Here is a 22,223-nt window from a genome sequence, read left to right on the forward strand (position 1 = left end):
GGAACAAGTACCGCACACTCGTTAAATCTAAGCGTTCTTCGGCACTTCTGATAATATTTTGGTTGTTCACTATTTCCAATTAATTATCCTATTATAATTTGTCTACAAAGTGTTAGTAGCTTGGTTATTACATATATTATTTAGAATTCTATCAAAATTATTTCCAAGACGTAACAGTTACAGTCAAGCACGTGCATCAAATTAATGAGTATATTTATTTATTTGTTTGTTCTTCAGTTGTCTTTTGAACTATCACTCATTCAGTACTTCCGCGAGGGAACAATCTCCTTCACAGATGGTACACATCTCCGCTACTCTCAGTACTAAACCCACCTTTTTCGCAAATTAGTAACAGAAACATCCTTATATAATGCAATACTAAAGCGTCCACCCTTGTTATTTTTGCGCATCTTGGCTGTACAGCAGAGCTTGTACAATAGCGGAATGACCGACTAGAAGTATATCAGTGGATGGAAGATGTTAATACATTTTCCCGTAAAAATTCTAACAGGTGTCCATGTTGCAGTTACCTCGCGGAAGGGTCTATTGAAGATTTTCGTTTGTGCTGTCGGGCATCACTTTGACTTCCGTGTCAGTTACATTGATGTATAAGTGTGATTGTGTAAGAAGAGGCTAAATATCTTATATATTTTTTTATAAACAAAAACAAAATCATGTAAATATTGCAGAAAATAAATGTAAGTACAAAACAATATGAGTTCTATATACAACTGATGCCTGCATCAATTTGTATTTAGTCTCATTCACTATCATAGAGGGTCTTGTGGCTCTACGCGTAGAAGAAAGTCTTGAAATAACGAAATGTCATGCCTGTTTTCTCAATTTCAGTATGAATCAACTTCCCGGATGGATCTGAACAGAGATATGCTGAATATCAGTCCAAACAGCTGAAAGAAAAAAAGGAACTTAATCTAAAAAAACACCTGAAAAGGTATTATCATAAAAGTTTATTTGTTGCATGTTTCAATATCATATGCATCGGAAATGTCACTTACGACAAATTCTCCAACCCAAATATCCGGATAAACAAATTATTTAAGAACCACAAAAATTCCTTGGAGTGTCACCACACACACACACACACATATATCCTAGCTGGCCGAGTGGTCTAGGGCGCTGGACTTTGTGCAGGCGGTGTTGCCATAGATGTTACAGCGGTACGAGTTCGAGTCCCGCGGAGGGAACGACCTTAAATTTGCATCGCAAATTTGAGAGTTCTAACATCGTTAAGAATATTTCAGATCTCTCTCTCTCTCTCTCTCTCTCTCTCTCTCTCTCTCTCTCTCTATATATATATATATATATATATATAGACCACTCTATTCGCTACACTGCTCCATCGGATCAAATTGATACAGGGAAGATATATAAACGTATAGAAAGGTCTGAAAAATTCCCAACGATGTTAGAACTGTCAAATTTGCATCGCACATATATATATATATATATATATATATATATATATATATGCTTCATAAGCTGCAGCATGACACGATTGCAGCATGTTGAACTGAGGCATGTATGGACATAAGATTAGTTTTTGCCAGAATCAAGCATAGGGACTTACAGTTCATTATGGACACGGCAACCTGTTTGGACACAATATTGCACAAAATTGGAAATTCAAAATAAAACGTGACGAAGTTGTGCTTTCAGGCCTTTACCATCGATCCCTATAACTAAAAAACCGTTAGAGAAATATTTGAAATTTTACTTAAAAACGCAGGCAGGGATTTTCATGATAAGTCTCTCCTGTAAAAACTCATAATATAGAATTTCCAAAGCAACACGTAAACATCAGATTCGTCAAAATCGGAATAATAATAAACTATTTCTATCATTTAATGACACCAATGACGAAGATGACAACGTGACGACGAAGGGATATTATTAAACATCGGCATATTTTTCTTTTTTGGTAGAATAAAATGGGACGCTTATCCCATCATTCCATTTTGTTTTGTCAGAAAACAGGTTGCTTACTGAACTCAGTTTACTTTTTTCTCTTGTTTGCTGTATTTTATATTTTATTTACCTTGTTTCTCATTTCTGATCCAAGATGATATAAATGTTGTTCTGGGAGTTTTATATTGAACAAAACAACAACCTTGCCGGCACCTTACGAAACTGATGTACAATTGAAATTCAAATAATTCTTAAATATCCATACTTACAATGACAACAATGGAAGCTACAGCGATCCCTCCAATCATCAGAACGTGACCCTGTACATAGTGAACCAGTTCATCGTAACAACCCTGAAAAAAATTATCAAATTATTCCGTATCTTACAGAAATTTTGATGTTTCACTGTTTAGTAAACGTTGATGTATCTATTGTCAACACAAAATGATTTGATTCTTTATGACTAAGCTTATTATTTCCTTAATGAAAAAAGTTGTTAGTGAAATCATGTCTCAGTATTTTATTAAGAATATAGCATTCGGGTCACTTTTCTTCATTATTACAATTATGAGCATTTTCAGTTTCACTTAACAATTCCAGGACCTTAAAAAGTCAAATATCCGTATATAACACAGGTTTCTAAGTATTTAGTTAGACATAACTGTTGGTAAATTTTTGGAGGGGTAGGATAGATGTATCATATTTACATACTCTGTGGTACAGGTACGGGTTTCCTTCCTGAAGAACAGGGGGTCCTACTATAGGTGTGGTGGCTGTACCATTTAGACCTGTACATACAACCAAATTCCCGTCTGGCTTGCAACAACTGTCTGGAACGTAGGCTTTCACTATTTGATAGAAAGTAAAACTCATCCGAAATTCAAAAAGAAATTCATTTCAAAAGTAGAAATGAAATAAAAGAACTTCCACGAAATGAAATGTTGCAACAAATATCATAATGTAAAGAGATGCAAGCACAAAATATTCAGATTAAAAGACTTACTGTTGCTGTCAGTTTTGAACCATTCTGAATCTCTTTTGTAAATAGCCCATGAATCTGTCGAATTAATGTCGCCAGAAACTCCACAGCATTCCAACTACAATAAAAAAAAACCCCGACCATTTAAAGCTACAATATATACAATAAGAAATAGAAAAATCATGTAAATATAACTTTTAATGGATCAAAGAGCCGTCTTTAATATCTAATGTACGCGTGCGACAGGTTTGTCCATTTAGAGTGCACTTATTCATTAATTTATTTGATAAATTGATATCATGGTCATTATTTAGATTCGCACTTACATTCTTTTGCATTAAATCCCAGACTTCAGTTACCATTCTGTTCTCAGAGTGATCCAAATTAACTCCATATTTGTTTATCAAGGCGTCCTTCATGGAACTTTGAATTTTACCAGACATCTGAAATTGCAAAGAATAGTTAATCAGTGTCAACTTGACTACTGTCAAAACAAGAGATAAGCGATAAACAATGACAAATTAAAACAAACAATGAAAAAAAATACCAAAAACATAAAACTTAAGAAGAAACTATTACGGATACTCATGATAAAAACACAATGAATACAAATTTCATGACTACCAATATTGTTGTTACTATCATTTAGCCTTTGTTTTACTGTATCAATTTTCTGCGAAAATTGTGCAATTACAGGTTTAAGGTACTGTACCTGTCCAAGAAACACAAACAGTAAAACTGTTGTCACCAGAAAAACAGCAAGGATTATTCCCATCAATATGGAGTACTGAAAGAAAACAAAGAAGGCATAAGATTTGTTCGGTATGAAATAACTTCACTCGTCTAAATGAAAGTGTACAAGTATTATTCACATCATTGTAGTTACAATATACACGCCGTTGAAAAACTTACGACGAATAAAATGCATTTGTTTTCTTTCAGAGATCCACAAACACCACAAAGGGACACAACTGCAATTGCTGCGCCTCCCGCAATAGCAATGTACGCAGCAATGTGGTACAACTCATCACCCAGGATCGCGGACAGTTGATGGGCGCCATAGTCCGAGGCTATTATGTAGATACCCATAGAAAAACTAGACACTCCAGCCACCTGTAAAGACAATGATAAAAAAAATAAAGATATTAACTAAATAAATATCCATTGATCTGTTATAGATTTATCATTCACTAGTATAATCAGTCGCACTGACGCGTGCAAAAAAAAACTTCTATTTAAAAAGGCAAAAATTAAAAAATCGGGTAAAAACCAGCTTTACAGAAGTTATAGGCAGGAAGGGCGTAATATACTGTCATCAAAACACGTACTAAAGTTTAATGAGTTTTCAGACGAAGTCGATCCATGTTTTGCTTTTTCATTTCCCCGCTAATCTAGGTTATAACATACTCACAAATATGAGAAAATGAAAAACTGCAGCACAACACTTTATATTTCCTTTCGTGCCCATGATTGAGTTTTCTGAAAATGGAAACAATTATAGCTAAAGTTAGCTAGGGAGAGTCTGTGTCATTTATCTCAAAATCATAGAACAATCTTAAGCGAATGTCACTAAAATATCACATAAAATCACATGAATTACATTTGTGTATTTCACTGAATGATAAGAAAGTTCAAAAATGCGTAAGATGAACGAGTAACTGAACTATCAGAAAAGGCAACACAATGAATATCCAACACAAAATCTTCAATTTCCTAACAAGGTTTAATTGCACGATGTGCTTGGTGAAAATTCCTTTACTTCAGAGGAAATATCTTTGAAAAAAATATTTTCCTAAAAATCAAACAAAACAACAATACAAAAATTATGAGAACTTTACGACGTACCCTCTGTTAGATTTCGATTTAAAGAAATACAGGAAGTTGTTGATGTCTGTGCCTCCGGGTAAACACGAAGTTTGTTTTGTAGGAAAATACATCTTAGATTACTGGAAGGAACTGTGATTACACGAAAAGCCAAGAACACGAGTGAACCGTGGAATTACTAGCTGGGCGCGGTGCATATTACTATAAATGCATATCTTGAACACACAAATTAAATCAAAAGCTAGTTCGTGATTCGTACGACACTTTTTGGTTTTTACATAAACTACCATGAACAAATATATTTTTTAACAATTTAATGATAATTGCGTTATTCTTGTTATGGTCGGCAAAAAAAAAAAAAAACACCAACAAAATAGTCATAAATATGTTATATGCGATAATGAATTACACTCATACATAATGATTATACTCCAAATGAAACACTCAGCCACGTACAATAAAACCATAAAAGATTTAACCGAACCATTCAGTAGGACGTCGTCGCGCTGTGTGAACGACTTAGACGAACCCAAAATATTTTGAGCGGGAAAATATAAGAGCGGGTAAAATATCAACTGGAAAAAAGAAAAAAAAAACGTCTTGCCACCTCTACACAAATGATGCAAACAACAAGGAGAAATTAATTTATTTCTATTTCAATTTTTCAGAGGATTGAAATTATAAATATTGTTCCATCGCTAGGGGGTGAAATCAGTGTGTTAATAGAATTAAATACCGAGCGAGGCGAGGCAATAAAACCTTTTGGATAGAATTGATGTGAAAAAAACTTCAAGATTTCTTGAATTTAACTTCTAACTATGGGAATGTTTGCTGGGTCCTAACCCTATGAAACCGCACCTGGTCTTCGCTAGCGACTTTGTCAATAAATAAAAAGTTTCTTGTACAAAGCAGTACATTTCGAGTCGTTTACAAAATGCTAGAATTTTTAATCGACAACATATTTGTCCAGTGTGGTGGACGCGTTTTTCAACAAACGGTCGGCATTCCAATGGGAACAAACTGTGCTCCTCTACTTGCCGATCTATTCCTTCACTCTTATGAGGCTGACTTTATAGCTGATCTGATCCGAAAGAAAGAATATGACGTATTATCTTTAAAAATCCTAATTTTGGGGATTTGATACATCGCATCTATCCCAAAGAACTTGAGATAAAGGATACTACAAACACTGTGAAGTCGGCCTCACATCTTGACCCCCACTTAGAAATCGATGGTAAAATGAAAACTATTGACCAAACTTTACGACAAGCGTGATGACTTTACATTAAAAATTGTCAACTTTCCTTTCATCTGTGGCAACATCCCTTCAGAACCTGCGTATGGAGTGTTCATATCACAACTCATACGTTATGCCAGGGCTTGCCGAAACTACGCAGACTTTTTGTACCGCGCTAGAATTCTAACTAATAGGCTTCTGGAGCAGGGTTGTGTTGCTACAAGATTGAAGTCATCACTACAGAAGTTTTATGGTCGTCATCATGAACTCGTGGATCGTTACGGTGTAAACCATCTGCGCCATGAAAACTGATTTGTTCAATGTGACTTAGTTTTCCTTTTCTCTTTTGTCTACCCTGGACTTGACTTATATGAGCAACTCGGCGGGTGTTTCTAGAGAAGCAGAGGACGCTTACCCTACCGGTGCACCTGGTCCATGCTCCCAGTTTTTAGTGGAGTCCGAGTTGCTCATTTGCTTTTGTTACTTTGTATGTATGATTTTATTTACTCTGTGTTCTTTGTTGTGTATGTCTGTTTCTATGTCTGGTCTTTGTCCCAGGATTACATTCTTTTGATTACCGCTATAACCTTGGTTCCCTTGATTACACTTATAGTAATATACATATATTTGGGGTTAGTATGGACATGTTATTGAATCTCGTCGTTAAAACTCTTTGACTTGGACTGTGATTCGATATTTGACAGAATTGAAAATGAATGTCGTCCACGACTTAAAAAGGAAGTGAATTGTAGTTAGAATACGACAATATGAATGAGCAATTTTGCACTCAATAGAAGTAATATTGATAGCAGTTAAAATAGTACGAGAACATTTGATTTATCAAACAGATCACTGCTTTGTACAAGATCGATCCACTGAACCGGATTTCGTATTAGCTCTCTGAAGCAACAGCTCACTAATTACAGGAAGCTCGAAATCTAATTAAAGCGATCACGTTCAGAATGCCTCACACCCCCACATTTTCAATCTTTAAAAGAGTTAAATTCTTATACCCCCATAATGGTCAGCTATTGAACGATTTCGGTGAAAATCAATCCCATCCGAGATTTTATTGCTACTAAACATTCACAAAAGTTTGAAGATAATCTGCAAAAAAATAGAGGCGTTATCCAGGCGACAAGCCTAAATATTTCTTTATTACCCCCCTCCCCCCAAAAAGGTTGTCCTCTTTAGTCGATTTCGGAGAAAATTAATTTCATCCAAACTTTTCTAGCTTATATTTACCAAATTTGGAACGTATTCGGTCAAAAAAGAAAGAAAGAAATGAAGTCACTATCAAGGCGTGCAAGCAAGAAAAAAAAGGATAGCCCAACAAGCCTTTGCCATCCTCAGACAAATCTGGAAGAGCGAAGCTTACATTACATCCACTATAAAAATCAGGATCTTCAACTCGAACGTAAAACCTGTCCTTCTACACGGATCGGAGACCCGGATATCAACCTCAGGTTCCACCAAGATAATACAAGCCTTAAATAGATGCCTAATAAGCATCACAAGAATAAAGTGGTAAGCAACAAGAACTTGTGGTAGAGGACCAAACAAAAGTCTATCACACAGGCATTGATGGGAAGAAAGTTGAACTGGATTGGGCACACATTGAGGAAAACCAACACCAATGTGACCAGTCATACCTTGGACTAGAACACCCGGGGCCACGGGAAGAGAGGCAGACACAAAATCGCATGGAGAAGGGATTTATAACATCTGAAATTCAGAGGATTAGGAATTAAGAGCTGGGAAGAAGTGAAAAAGTTTGCTCAAGACAGGAAGAAGTGGAGAGCATCGATGGTCCCCTTATGCCCCACCCCCCCCGCCGGACGGGACTTTTTAAACTACCTCCCCCATGACAGATTTCTGCAAAAATCAATCACATCCAAGCTAATATAGCTACTAACTATTCACTTAAGTTTGAAGAAAATCGGTAAAAAATACGAAGGCTCTATCCAGGAGACATATTATACCGGACGGGCACGCGGATATAACGCTTTTTACATGATAATGGTTTGATAATTTGGTACGGAACACTTATCCGGGACCGCTCTACTATTTCAAGTTTTGACACTTTCTGACATAGTTGGCCTTTCTGTAATAACTGTATGTATGGGTTGGTCTGAAAACAGGACAGACATTTTTTGATACATTTTTACTATAACTTTAGTTTTACTCGGTGGAATTCAAAAAATTAAAATGATTTCTAAAGATGACAAGAAAATAACGATAAAAAGGGGGACATGTCGATGAATAAAGTTCATTACAGATAAAATGTGTCACTTCTGTCAAATGTTTACTAATTCTTCAAGCTTATACTAATAGGTACATTTTGACATAAAAAAAATATTTCATTTTGAGTCAGTTAAGGTGGAAAAATCTTGACAGGATGGACTTTTTCCGTTACGTGAATTTTACGGCCTTTTACGAGGGTCCAATAACACAACACCAAATATATGGATTTTAGTTCATGTCTGTCAAAAATCCTTAACATATTCTTTAAAATTAAACCTTTTGCTATATTTTGATGTACATGTATATGTTTTTGAAATATGTTCCGAAATAAATTCAAAATCTTCACAGGACGAACATTTCCAACAGGAAATTTTCAAGTGGGTATCGGATGTGGGAACAAAAGTACTTTTTCTAAATTATAAATATGTCAAAAATATTTACATATTCTTAAAGGTCTCAAGCCTTGTATTCTTTGCCCCATAGACTTCTATAGTATACCTTCAATTTTCATGATTTAAACAAAAAATAGACATGGAGTTTCAATCTAACTTTTGATCGTGTTTTTCCATTAAGGAAATGTCAAAAATAATTTTTAGGTCCATTTTAGAAAATTAGAAGGCCTGTTTATCACAAGATCCCCGCCTCATTTGTTAGTTGTGATTTTTTTAGTAAATCAAATGTTTCTGTATTTGCCAAAGTAGGAACATGTTTATTTATGTATGAAGACATGGTTTGCAGATTCAGAAATTCTTCCAAGACTTGTTATTCATGGTCTGGGGATCAATAATTCATAAATATATGCAGGTCTACATATTGTATCCTAGCCATATAGTGCCATGAAATTCTGTTTGGTAGTGTCCGACTAGTTTTGATGAGAAAAAGAGCACCGATGGACATGTTAATGCACACATAAAAAATGTTAATATCCCCATAACGAATCCCTAACTTTGTTGCTAAGGATATATTTCTGGCAAAGTATTTTAGATATAGTTACTGTACGAGGAGACAGCCAGACAAGCCATGATCCATACATTTCTGAGTAAAATGACTGTGTAACTATCACCAATTTCCGTAATATTTCACGAAAATCAAAATCCTTTGGCCCTGCACACCATCATATGTATAAATATCCTGTAAAATGTTTTTGATGTAGTTCAAAAACTGTACGAGATAGCCGGACAAGCCATGACCATGAGTAATCCGGACGAACGGACTATAGTATATTAATATGCCCCGCGCGACAGTGCGCGCAGGGCATCACAAAAAGGCACGAACTTTGGTACACCAGGACAGGTCAAACTGAAAATAGAGTTTCTCTACTTTCACTTTTATTTTGAATTCATAAAATAGACTCCTTTTTTGAAGCATCATTTTTCAGGAAAATACTGTTTTTTTCTTTCCCTTAAAAACAAGTTTTCTGTGTCATAGTTTGATATTTACCATGTACTTTTGATGAAAAATGATGTCATTTGCCAAGAAACAAAAACAGGAAAAGGCAAAAATACAGCGCACTGCATTTTTTAGCCTCCACGTACACCCGCTCAGGAATATGTAATACAAGACTGATACCTAAATTCTATATTCAACAGTATATTTTGATATAAAAATATTTAATTTTGAGAACATTGAAGGGAAAAAATCTACACAGGATGGACAATTCCTGTTACGTGATTTTGAGTTGTGGTTTTTCTTTACCAAGGTATGGTAACAAAACAAAATATCTTAAATTTATCAAATGCCTGTCCAAAATATTCATATTCTTAAAACATATACTTCTTGCTACATTTGGATGTATAGATACTTGAAATTGAGATAAATCCTGACAGGACAAACTTTTTTCAGGGTGAACAATATTCATTTATCATCATAAATAGACTTAGAACTATAATATACTTTTTATATATTCCTCTCTAAAATAAATTGTCAGTTTTGACTTTCCTTTGAACTTGCTTTATTTATTTTTATACTATTATGAGGTCAATTGTATTTCCACTATTGTGGTTTGTTATTTTGTTAATTTGTGTTACCAGTTAATTAAAGTGATGTTTTTTTTTTAAAAGATTAACTTACAGTCTGCTAATTGTGTCTGGCAGCCCAAATAATAGAGAACTGTATACAATTCAGCTAGCCCGAAACAAGAAAAGCAGACATCATAACACTAGCCCCAATAGATTTTAACTAGCCTGGGCTTCTGGCTAATGGCTAACACTGCACTTTAAGGTAATTTTACAAGGCTTTAAAAACCATAATAAAGATGAACATTTTAATCAACATTATCAATAACACATTAACATAAAGTGGTTACTTCCCTTTTAATACACATTACCTAAACTGAACCAGAAATTTTAGCTTTTATAACATGTGGCACACAAAATATAAAAAAACAAGAATAACAACAAAAAGCACTACCATAGTATAGTAGTCACATTACACTCATTTTTTCAATTAGTATCAATTATTATCAAACTAATTTTGTCATCATTAAACAACCTAGAGTCTAGGTACTGACAGAAGCTATCCACAGAGGAAAAAACCTAGAGTCTAGGTACTGACAGAAGCTATCCACAGAGGAAAAAAACCACCAAAAACATTTGATTGATTCAGCTTACCACTTTTCCTTATCTATAAAGGCAACTCTTCTGTATCATAGTAGTATATATGGTTTTGTATTAAAGTACATGTAATATAAAAATGAAACCTAATCTAAATAGAAACCATGAAAACAAAGATCTGAACTTAACTACAGTGTACCAGTGTTCAAGAATTCCACATTCTCATCCCCTGGAGCAAGTGAAATTTTGGTGGTGGTGGTGGTGATGTGTGTGTGTGTGTGTCGGGGGATGGGGTGGGGAGTTTCTGACGTTCTACTTGAAATTTGGCAAGTAGAAAACTTGAAATTTTAATGGTATTTGTTAAGTTGGAAAAGCCAATTATAAGTGTTTTAGAGTTATCTTCACTCAAAAAAAACCTAAAATTTTGAACAAAATCCTGGAACACTTTGTACTTTTGAATATACTGAATATATGCATGCTATACAAAAATGAATCTCAAGTACTGGCACTAGTAATAAACTGAAGTCTGATAACAGATGGAAAAAAAATATCATCACCTTTAAATATTACAGAACATCGCAGGATATAAAACAAAAATAATGAAACCAAAAAATCTTAGTAATAGAAATCAAATCTTGGAAAGATAAAATTTTTTTCCCTTTATTACATTGTTTTAACTACTAATTGTATAGAAATGTGCATACTCAGCTGTTGAAATATAAATGTAAATCTATCTATCCTATTGCAACTAAAACACAGCTAAGTATACAAAAGCACTATAAAAAGTCAGCACCAGTGTAAACACACACATGTGTACAAATCTCATGAAAAACATAAAAACAGTTAACTTTAACTAAAGCATCATTTGTTTACTATAAAACACTGCCATACACATTAAGACAGTCCTGCAAGATATACCACTGTGTAAAATATTTATACAACCCATTGGGTCAACACGAAAACAAGAAATTGATTCTATCATTAAAAGTTAAGTTATTTATGTTCCTACATTTCAGTCCCACTATTAAGTGATTCATCAAATTTATCTCTCTGGACTGCCTCAAATTTGACATTATTTTCAGTCTCCTTTTTCATTACAATACATCCCTCTGTAATCATCTTCATTGGACTTTGATTCATCAAAGTCATTTAAACATCTCTCTCTTCATCACTTTCTGCTTCATCCTCTGATTTTGTAGTAACTTCTTTGGCTTCATCTTTATCACTTTGATTGTCACTTTTCTCTGCTAAATTGTTTGCATTATTGTCAGTTTTTTCTTCTGAGTCTTCAGTAACATCTTTTTGTTGATCATCACAAGTCCTTCTGCTTTCTTTTCCGACAGTTTCATCAGTAATCTGTAAATCATCCAGCTTACTTTCAATGTCACTATTTGTTTCTTTAGTAATTTGAGCCTTCTCCTCATTTTCATTTTCCATCATTTCTTTCTTATACCTCTCTACAGCAACCTCTTCCACAGAGTGCTTGATGAATTTTTCTATAATTTCTTTTGAATCACAACATCCAACATTCTCTGCTTCTTTTTCAACACTGTTACCTTCTGGTTCAGACTTTTCCCTATCAATACTACATTCCTCAAATTTCTCTAAAACTTCATCAACATTTTCATCTTTTATATCTGGTTTGTCCTCATTAACAGAATCCTCATCACTTTCACATTTAACAGTGTCTTCCTCTTCACTCTCCACTGTTGCTCCTTCATCCTTTGATTCCAACAATTCTATACTGTCTTGTTTCTCAATAGATTCAGCTTGTTGATCTGACTGTTCAGAGGATTCTGTAGTGCCTTTTTTGACAGATTCGATTTGCTGATCTGTTGACTGTTCAGAGAATTCTCCACCCTCAGACACTAAAGCATCCCCCTTGTTCTCATCTTCTGCATCGTAAAATTCATCATCTTCCTCATCATCCTTTGATGGTTTAACTTCTATGTCCCCTAAAAATGGTCAAAGAGATGATTCAATGAAATTATGCTTTGTAATTTAATTCACTGTCAAAACACTTTCATTTGTACAAGGATTTTAATCAAAGTGCTGTTAGCACTGGAAGTTTTTGAACAAAAAACACAAGAGAATTTACTCTTCGGTGAGGGAAAGTTGTTAATTATGTTCCACATTCCCTTTGGCTAGCAGAAGACTTAAAGCTTGAAATTTTGAAAAAAGATTTGTTAAGTTTGGAAAGCTAACTTTAAAGTGCTGGAAAGTTAATTTTCATTTGGAGTGGAAACCTTATAAATTTTGTAAAATCCTAGAATAAAGATTTATTCCTTCATTGTATATTGCTATATACATATTTGAATACCAGTATACTTTTATATAACATAAATATACTCCGATAAAACTCATTTCAGCTTAAAAAAATATTTCCTAGATGAACATAAGATTTTCCTTAATTCTCAGAAATTCAGAGAAACAAATGATTCAGATCATACCTGCAAGTTTTGGCACTGGTTTAAAGTCAACATATGAAAAGCTGTCAGAGGCAGTAGTCTCTAATTCTGATTCATCAGGGTAAGCAGATATATCTGTAGTGGTATCACCAGGACATATACTCGAGTCATCTAATCCTAATTATAAAATCAAGAGAAATTATGCACTGCAATAAGGCCAGGTTGATAAAAATAAAACCCAGAACATTTCAAATTCATAAGTTTCTTCCTATCTGTTAACATTTACAGGCTACAAACAAAATACAACATAATTGGTCGTATTTGGCAATTCAAGGGCAACCAGACATCTTTGAGCCCACCACTGTCCCCACTTAGATCTATAGTCCAGTCCTAAAACAGGAACTACACAAGCAAATATTTGACCCTATCTGGATACATTTGTGTGCAAACACAAAGGTCAAGATTAACTTTTTGAGGCCAGAAGCCACCTGGGCTACTAAACTATAAAATCAACTAGGTATCATGGAGATGGCAGCCATCTCTTAGGACCCCGCTGGTTGAAAATATATTTTTAAATACCCACTGCTTAACAGGAAATATTGAGAATTTGGTAAAAAATTGGTTGATCGAAATGAAACGTAAACATGACTTGTAACTCATAATTGACTTGCTTACCAAATATAAGTCCAATATCTGCATGCATATGGAAAAAAAAGTGTGAAAAACTGTGATTTTAGTGAAATTTTGGAATTCCAAGGGCCGTAACTTGGTCAAAAATCAGTGGAGCGGAACGAAACATACACTTGAATTGTAACTAATCATACTTGACACATATACACAACATTGGTCCATTATCTGCAAGCGTATGAGAACAATATGTGGAAAACTGCGATTTTAGTGAAATTTTGGAATTCCAAGGGCCATAACTTGGTCAAAAAAATGGTGGAGCGGAACGAAACTCAAACTTGAGTTGTAACTAATCATAATTGACATGCATTCAAAATATCAGCCCAATATCTGCAAGCATATGGGAAAAAAGTGCAGAAAATGGTGATTTTAGTAAAATTTCATAGTCCAAGGGCCATTACTTGATAAAATATTGGTGGAGCGGAACGAAACTTAAACTGGATTTGTAACTACTCATACTTGACTCACATACAAAATATCAGCCTGATATTTGCAAGCATATTGAAAAAAAGTGCGGAAAACTGGTTTTGTTACGGACGGACGCACTGACAGATTACTACAGGGCGGTCGCCACTTAGTGGCGGGGCCCTAATTAGCCCAGACTTTTTCAAACAAAATTTTGGTACGTAAAAATACCTGTTTGAGGGTATGAACTATATGAAATAAAATTCCCCATTTTAGGTATAATACCACTATTATGGGGAACTAGTCGCCGGCACATACTAGAAAGCAGTCAGTAAAAAATGAAGTAGTTCCTTGGATGCATTGTATATTTTTTTGTGATTTAGCCAGTATATGCAAACTGGGTATCATCTGAAAAGTTATCATGCTAGGTACACACTGAATACTACAGTTTTTAATTCTAATGTAAAGAAAAAAAAATCTAGATCTTAAGCCCATTGATTTGTCATATTTCCAAAACAAAAGTACCATATTTTCAGGACTACAAGTCGATATTTATTTTTCAGCGAAGTGTCAGCCTCGACTTATCGAAGGATTGTTCAAGTAAAATATTCATCGAAAATGCTTTTCATTAGATTTGTTTAGTTCACTTTCGAATGCTTTAATTCAAAATTTTTGGTAAACTGCAATCAACGAAAGCCATCACTCAAACCGGTGTTTGAATTCGAACATTATTGATCATTGCCGCTATTATGAAGGAATACAAGGAATACGATGATGTTAATAAAAACTCTGGGACTTTGAAACCATTAAAATGTATAAATAAACTCTAGAAGACAAGTTAACAAGATTCTTTTTTAACTTGGAAAACATTATCGAGTGTTTTGGAGTTATCGGTCCTTTAATATGCAAATTTATACCCATTTACGGTATGTCGTAACACATTCGCATGTGGCTCAAATTATAATTCAATTAAGGTATTATCTAAATTGCTAATTGCAACCAAATTTGCAGGTAACAATTATTTTTTATTGTATTTCGTAACACCAGGTGATATTGTTTACTAATTACCGCTCGTAATTATGACCAATTCATCAAACAAATTTCACACATGGCTGCCCTCGTTTGACATGTTTACGATTTCGTACTCTTGATGATCTATGGCTTCAGAGCCATTGATACGCCATTCAATAAAAATAATCGAACTGGCGGACAATGTACACTTTAACAAAAACACATATATTTATTTAATTAAGAAATCTTGTACTTAGTAACATTGCTGGAATAACATGCTGTTGAAAACAAACCGCACAACTCAAATGACAGATCTCCGCTGACACGTACGATATAAATGCACACATCTGACCCTCGACTTATCTCCCAAATTCTACTGATCTGTTGTTTTTTTTTTTCGTCGATTTTGGTCAAATTTAGGCAGTTCAACTTATACACCACATCAACTTGTAGTCCAGAAAATATGGTAGTATTTTTAGTACCGGTCTACTTTCATTTCATCATTCTTTCTAAGAAGCCATTAAAGGTATGCTGCAATTTTTATGAGAGAGTCTTTAAAGGGCTCTATGATAAAACATGTTGAAGCTCATTTTAACAAACTTTAAAAAAGATTGTGACCTTGAAAAATTGCTCAATTCAACATAGAAAGTAATGGGGCTTTTAATAGTGGTTTTACACCTATTACCAAATACGGAAATTAATAAGCAATTCTAAATAAGAAACCGACATCAGTTATGAACGATTTCCTTATTATTAGATCTGGTTACCAATAAAAGTTAACTAGGGACGCTATGCTTGTGATCGAATGGTAACCAGATAAACTCTGACCGCAACTTTTCTTTACAATAGTTTTTTTGGTTGCAATTCACCAGCTGGGCTACTAAAATAGAAAAAAATGGTCACCCAGGCACATTTATAGTCACCATTGGCGAGTATTATGCTTTGGGTCAGTAAAATCTTCAAAAATTTTGTGCTTTACAAAAAAAAGATTTAAGATTTCAAAATCTTACCTGTACTACCATAGGAGTTTTCCCTTTGCAGTGACATCTCATTAAAAGCAGGTTCTGAAATGAAAAGGACAACATCTCTAAAACAATGGTTAATTTTGGCCCCTTTGGACATTTGAAAACAGGGCCCATATCCAAATTCTTTAATTTCACTTCACACTATCAAAAAACTTGAAAACCTCATTTTTGTGGTTTAAATCTTAGCTTTATTTTCACAAAATGTGAACCAGTTTGAAAGCAGAATTTGAAATTAATAACTGCCATAAATAATATTCAGCTGAACAGTTAAATCAAGCCCAATCCTAAGTAGTTTAGACAAAATTAAGGAAATGTTTGTTTACAGTAACTCAAACCTTTCTTTTATAGTATAGAACTCATAAATAAAGAACACCACAATAATTATATTTAGTTACAGTTTGGAAATCAAATGGGTAAAGAGGACATTCTTTTTCAAGTCACCCCTTCCCATGAAAGGGATACTTCCAATGTATTGAAAAAATGTTTTTTCATATTAATATGAACATTTATTCAGAGAAATATTTCAATAACAACATTTTACATACCTTTATTGATTCTGGTATGCATGTACATTGATGTAGTAATAAACTACTGGTCTTTCTAAAGGAGTGTTTACACTAAAAATATTTCTTTTCCTTGAAGTCACCAAAGTAGCAAAGATAATCAGCCATTTACCTATATTTACCTCTTCAATAATTTCCTCCAAGACAGAGCCAGGAACAACATTCAGCCATTTACCTGTATTTTCCTCTTCGATAATTTCCTCCAAGACAGAGCCAGGAACAACATTCAGCCATTTACCTGTATTTTCCTCTTCTTCAATAATTTCCTCCAAGACAGAGCCAGGAACAACATTTAGCCATTTACCTGTATTTTCCTTTTCAATAATTTCCTCCAAGACAGAGCCAGGAACAACATTCAGCCATTTACCTGTATTTTCCTTTTCAATAATTTTCTCCAAGACAGAGCCAGGAACAACATTTAGCCATTTACCTGTATTTTCCTCTTCGATAATTTCCTCCAAGACAGAGCCAGGAACAACATTCAGCCATTTACCTGTATTTTCCTCTTCTTCAATAATTTCCTCCAAGACAGAGCCAGGAACAACATCAGCAAACCCCAATTTGACCAGCTGAACTCCTACTTGTTGGTCTAATTCTTTTTGTGTTTCTATAGACCCATCAAATAAGCTGACCTTCAGCTTATCTCCATTTCTTTCACAGAAATATATAACCATTTCTTCACCAGGTGTGCAAACATCTAAAATTATAAATGTTAAGGCCAAAAATAAAATATTCTTTGTTTCTCCAACCCCGACCGACCCGAAAAAATCGTCGTGATCCAAATAATTTTATAGTCGATTTTGGGTAGAAATAATTTTTGTAGTTGTTGTTAAAATCCATGCTGTGGTGCTTCTATAAAATGGAGGAGCCAAATACATAAGAAGGGGACGCTGTTCTTTAAAGCGCATTTGTTATTGACATAGATGAAAATGCTTCGATGATGCGACTAGGCTTTCTTGGGTTTTTACCATATCCTCTAGATTGTTTGTAAATTTAAATAAACACATAGACGCCATCCTGTCGGTTTCTGTTGCCGTTTATTCGGCTGGAAACTTTCAGAAACAGTTGTTAACAATGGCGGAGATTTTCGAAGATGGAAATATTTGAACAGAACCATCCCACACTAGTCTTGTAAAAGCAGACAGCCCTTACTTCTCCCCTGGTAGTGGGTGGTAAGGGGTTATTTTCGTGTACTGTTCCGGGCATTTTTTATCTTTCATGCATCATGATTAGGATTGTTAATTTTTGTCCAATCTCGATAACTCGTATGGTTAGGGTCTAAAATGTGTAACCCCTCCCGCATCCGTACCAACTTTTCCCCATACCCAAATAAAACTTCAACTTAAGGCTATGGACAACGTTTTGAAAAGATTTGATATTTAAAAAAAAAGAGAAGTGATTGAGTTTGAATTCAAAAATGTATCTAGCATCAATCCCCGTGCCAGCAAAGAATGGATATGATCTTATCCAGTATACATGAAAAACAAAATCTCATAAACAGAGTCTGGTGCTATTCTAATTTATGGTCAATGAAGATTTTAATTATATTATGACGTTTTATTGTCAAATATGCAATACAATAGTACAGATAACAAAAATACCATACTTTTTGTGTACAGGAATTTCAGGTTTACACATTTTAGACCTTTTGAAAACAGAAAATCGAATAAAATCTATTTTTTTCTACAAATATTTTCAAAATCATTAATTCAAGCCTATCCATCATGTCACTTTGCAAATGTGTACCAACTTTCAGCTAGAAATATCAAGTAATAATGAAGAAATTGGAAGAAATTGGCAAAGCAGTATTTGGGTACACAGAAAAGTTGGTACGGGTACATTTTAGACCATACCATCGGCATGATAATTTTTTTTTTTACAACATACTGATAAAACATGTTTCAGGTCGCTCGACACTGAGGGCATGCTATGTCATTTGTACTAGGTTTATCATAGTCTTTTTTTTTACAGACACATTTTTCAATCATGCATGTGACTTTCAAATTCCCACTAACTAAGGGATTTTATTTGCTTTCATTTTCCATGACCGTGGAATGAATTATCATTCACTGTTCTTTAGTACATGATACCCCCATTACCAATCACTTGGTAGCATTTCAAAATAACTGCATTTTTGGGCAGCATTTGAAAAATTATTTGATTTTCAATTAAATTTGGTACATGTAGGAAAACATGAGTTGAATGGTGATTTTGAAAATTTGATTTTCAAAACTGCTGTTATTTTCCTGCTTTTTTTTTAATTTACATTTGCTCGATTTTCAACAATCATTGGTTTTTGTAATAAACATGGTATCCTGAGTTGCATGATATTGGTGGATAGGTTAATTAAAAACCTTGTTTTACCTTGTTTTTTTTCTGAATATTTGTGTAAAGCAAGCTATATAACTCAGTACTAAGGGGTATAGTTTTCTCTGCCTTCTGTGCAGCTGTTGGGGCAACAAATGAAGGACAAGGAGGCCCTTAAAACACATTGTACTATGTAACCAGTGTGCAGAGACTGCATTATTATTGGCAAAATACCACCTAAGAGAAATCCAATAATATAAATGATCTCAAAATATACATGAAGTTTTATGCGGTAAATCTGAAATGAGGAAAATGATAAATTGATAAACCATAAAACTTAAAACACTGGCCTATAATGCTGGTTTGTAATTTCTATTTACAAATGCCAAAAAAAAAAAAAAAAAAAAAAAATTTATCTACCTACCTACCCACACCTGACTTGGTAGGGTCGGGTTTGGGGAAACAAACAATTAATTATTTTTGGCCTAAGATCAATTCCATGAACTTTGAAGTTGGAATTTCATGTTATATATCGAACCTAAATATTGATCAATACATGTAAAGTTTGATTTTTTTTTGAAGTTTTAAAGCAGATGAATTATATCTGAATTAAAATGAAAGTAAAACAAATTTTGTGACTGGGTTGAGTAGTTAAGACTTGTGTCAAAAATTTTCAGACATTATTTTCACACTGCCAATAAAAAAGTGGAAATTCATGAAATGAGAAGTAAACATGCCATAAAAAAAAGAAACACATCAGTAAAATCAGGGGAAAAAAATTCATGTCTGTATCTTGTATGTAGATTTCTAAGTTTCTGTTAGCATTTATAAGAATTGTAACATGTCACATGGCTGCCATAATATATGTAATTTTCTGTCATTTTTGTACACTTCAAATTTGAAAATTTGAACATTTTTACAGCCATCCTGACATCATAATACAAATCAGTCTTCAATGTCTCTGGTCTAATTTAATGCAGCCGTATTTTTCAAGTCTTATAGCTCAGACTTTGTCCCGTCTTCTGGAAAAACTCAAATTAGTTCAACAAACCTTGGAAGTAAACAGTTGTTTCTTCAGACCACTCATTTAGACCATCAACAGGTTTTATATCTTCTAGTTCACAAAGCAAAGCTTGAGGAGGGTAGTCCTTTAAACTATCAGGAATCATTCTCAGATCAGATTTAGGCACTAATTCTTTGTTTCCTATATCTACCATGTGAACCTGTTTGGGTAAAAATAACAAGCTTGACCAATCTATGTCTGGACCTGCATCGCTGTGCAACTTTGATTTAAAGTTGCTGAGGAAAATGCAATGAAAAAAGTGTTACAGATGGAAGAATGGAATGATGAAACATAATTCTCTTAAAAATTGGAGAATCAATTTCCTGAAAATATGCACATCATATGGTGTTCTTACTACATACCAAAGTTCAGAGGAGTTCCAATGACAAGCAGAAGTGTTACTGACGGACAGAGTGACCAAACTCCTAGACACAAGTAATGAAAACGTTTTTTTTTTTTTTTTTGGTTCGATAATGTTTTCTTTAGGTTTTAAAAGTTATAAATGATGAGACTTCCTTCAGTTAAACTGTCATTTATACGCCAGGTATAGACTATATCTAATGTACTTATCAAAATCAAATTTTGGAATTAAAATTTCTTAAATTCATATTTTTCTTGTTTGAAATCTTTAAGGATTAAAGTTAAGGGATTTTATATTTCAGAAAAAGTGAAGTGCAGATTTTTTTATTTTTCACAAATGGGTACTTTGAAATGAAATCACCAAATTTTTTGTGCAAGGATAAACTTTCTATCAGTTAATATCCATACCAAGACACAATCTTCCTTGATCTCATCAATCTTTCCTCTCTGCCAGTCACTTATATCTTTACAACAAGCAAGACATTCAGTGCCAATGACTAACTTCTCCTCTGACAACCTATCATCAGGACTTGCTACAAAGCTCTCTTTTATCTTTTCCTCTATCTCTTCGATAGCATTACATGGGAAAATAACGTAAAAGTTTGAAGGATTGTCAACATGAGATATTGTAACTCGATATTCAGAATCTGTTGACAGGAGCCTTCCTAATACCTCTGCAGTCATTTGCTTTCTAGGAGTCCTTGTCTTTTTTGGGGTTGCTTCTGATACATGGCTTTCATCAAGTTGGAATGCTTGGAGACTTTCCTCAAATACTGATATACCAGTGATGTTAACAAAGCCTTCTTCAGCAAGCAACAGACCTAACTCTGTGTCCGAGTCCTTATCACGTAGATACACAGACAAGCCTTCATTGCACACCTGTTTAACAATCATTGTCAATTCTTTTCCATCACAAAATTCTTCAAAGAATGCACAAGCCCCTCCCTCCCAGTCATCAAGTGACTCTGTCAAGTCTATATCATGTAGCATACAGTCTACTGCCTGCATTGGAAGCTCCAAGTCTTCTGGTATGATTGCTTTAACATCCTCCTTCCTAATGCAATACACACTGCCATAATCAACAAACAAAACTGTTATGTAATCATTTTCAATAGCAGTTTGTGTGACCCCTCTGTAAAACTTCTCATCTCCTTTACATTTTGCCACACAAGCAGTGTCTATGGTATTCACAAGGTCAACTGATTCACTATATTTATGTTGGAGGGAGTCTGATAGTTTCTGAAAATTGCCATCTATATCTTTGACCTGGCACCAGAAACAGGTGGGGTTCTCTATTTGGGAAACTTTCACCAGATATTCCTTGTCAGTCTCGAATTGAAGAGTATGGAAACTACAAAACAAATACTAATCATTTATAATTAACCACTTTAACTGAAGTATTGGCAGAGATGCAACTAATTGCAAGACCTAAACAACCTAACAGGCAATCAAAGTGCTGTAAGCACTGTTTTCTTGAACAAATTTCAAAGATTACAAGAAGTAAATTAGACAAGATATTAATTCAATCTGCAGAAATAAAAGAATATTATTGAGCTGAATAATCGCTAGAAACATATTTACAGGTCATAAAAGATGTATTGAATGATATTAAAGGAATTAATTAGGTCTATG

At 34.1% G+C, this 22,223-nt stretch overlaps 2 protein-coding genes and 1 long non-coding RNA gene across 6 annotated transcripts in view; 1 reads left to right on the forward strand and 2 right to left on the reverse strand.

Moving 5' to 3' along the window:
* Window positions 1-3,987, forward strand: part of LOC148628612 (uncharacterized) — a 77,250-nt gene extending 73,263 nt beyond the window's left edge. The window contains exons 5-6 of one of the 2 annotated variants that reach the window (XR_015924041.1): window positions 850-952; window positions 3,602-3,835. This is a non-coding gene — a long non-coding RNA (uncharacterized LOC148628612). The other variant, XR_015924038.1, reaches the window with a different exon arrangement.
* On the reverse strand, window positions 744-4,395 carry LOC148628614 (CD151 antigen-like). Its single transcript, XM_088591060.1, has 8 exons — window positions 4,317-4,395; window positions 3,818-4,018; window positions 3,618-3,692; window positions 3,232-3,348; window positions 2,930-3,023; window positions 2,638-2,774; window positions 2,196-2,279; window positions 744-908 (listed from the first exon to the last, which is right to left on the reverse strand). The coding sequence occupies exons 1-8, from the start codon at window positions 4,371-4,373 to the stop codon at window positions 846-848; spliced, it is 828 nt and encodes a 275-aa protein (XP_088447186.1). The 5' UTR covers window positions 4,374-4,395; the 3' UTR covers window positions 744-845.
* A 6,064-nt stretch (window positions 4,396-10,459) lies between these two features.
* Window positions 10,460-22,223, reverse strand: part of LOC148628615 (uncharacterized) — a 45,012-nt gene continuing 33,248 nt past the window's right edge. For all 3 annotated transcript variants that reach the window (XM_088591101.1, XM_088591091.1, XM_088591082.1), the window contains 6 exons: window positions 21,000-21,942; window positions 20,220-20,391; window positions 17,355-17,558; window positions 16,284-16,337; window positions 13,213-13,347; window positions 10,460-12,717 (listed from right to left, as the gene is read on the reverse strand). In XM_088591101.1, the coding sequence (XP_088447227.1) occupies window positions 11,912-12,717; window positions 13,213-13,347; window positions 16,284-16,337; window positions 17,355-17,558; window positions 20,220-20,391; window positions 21,000-21,942 (2,314 nt within the window). In that variant the 3' untranslated portion in view covers window positions 10,460-11,911. The remainder of the gene's footprint in view (window positions 12,718-13,212; window positions 13,348-16,283; window positions 16,338-17,354; window positions 17,559-20,219; window positions 20,392-20,999; window positions 21,943-22,223) is intronic.

This window comes from Perna viridis, chromosome 1 (genome assembly GCF_037379345.1).
Source record: "Perna viridis isolate PV_CMFRI_1.1 ecotype Kerala chromosome 1, ASM3737934v1, whole genome shotgun sequence".
NCBI classification, from domain to species: domain Eukaryota; kingdom Metazoa; phylum Mollusca; class Bivalvia; order Mytilida; family Mytilidae; genus Perna; species Perna viridis.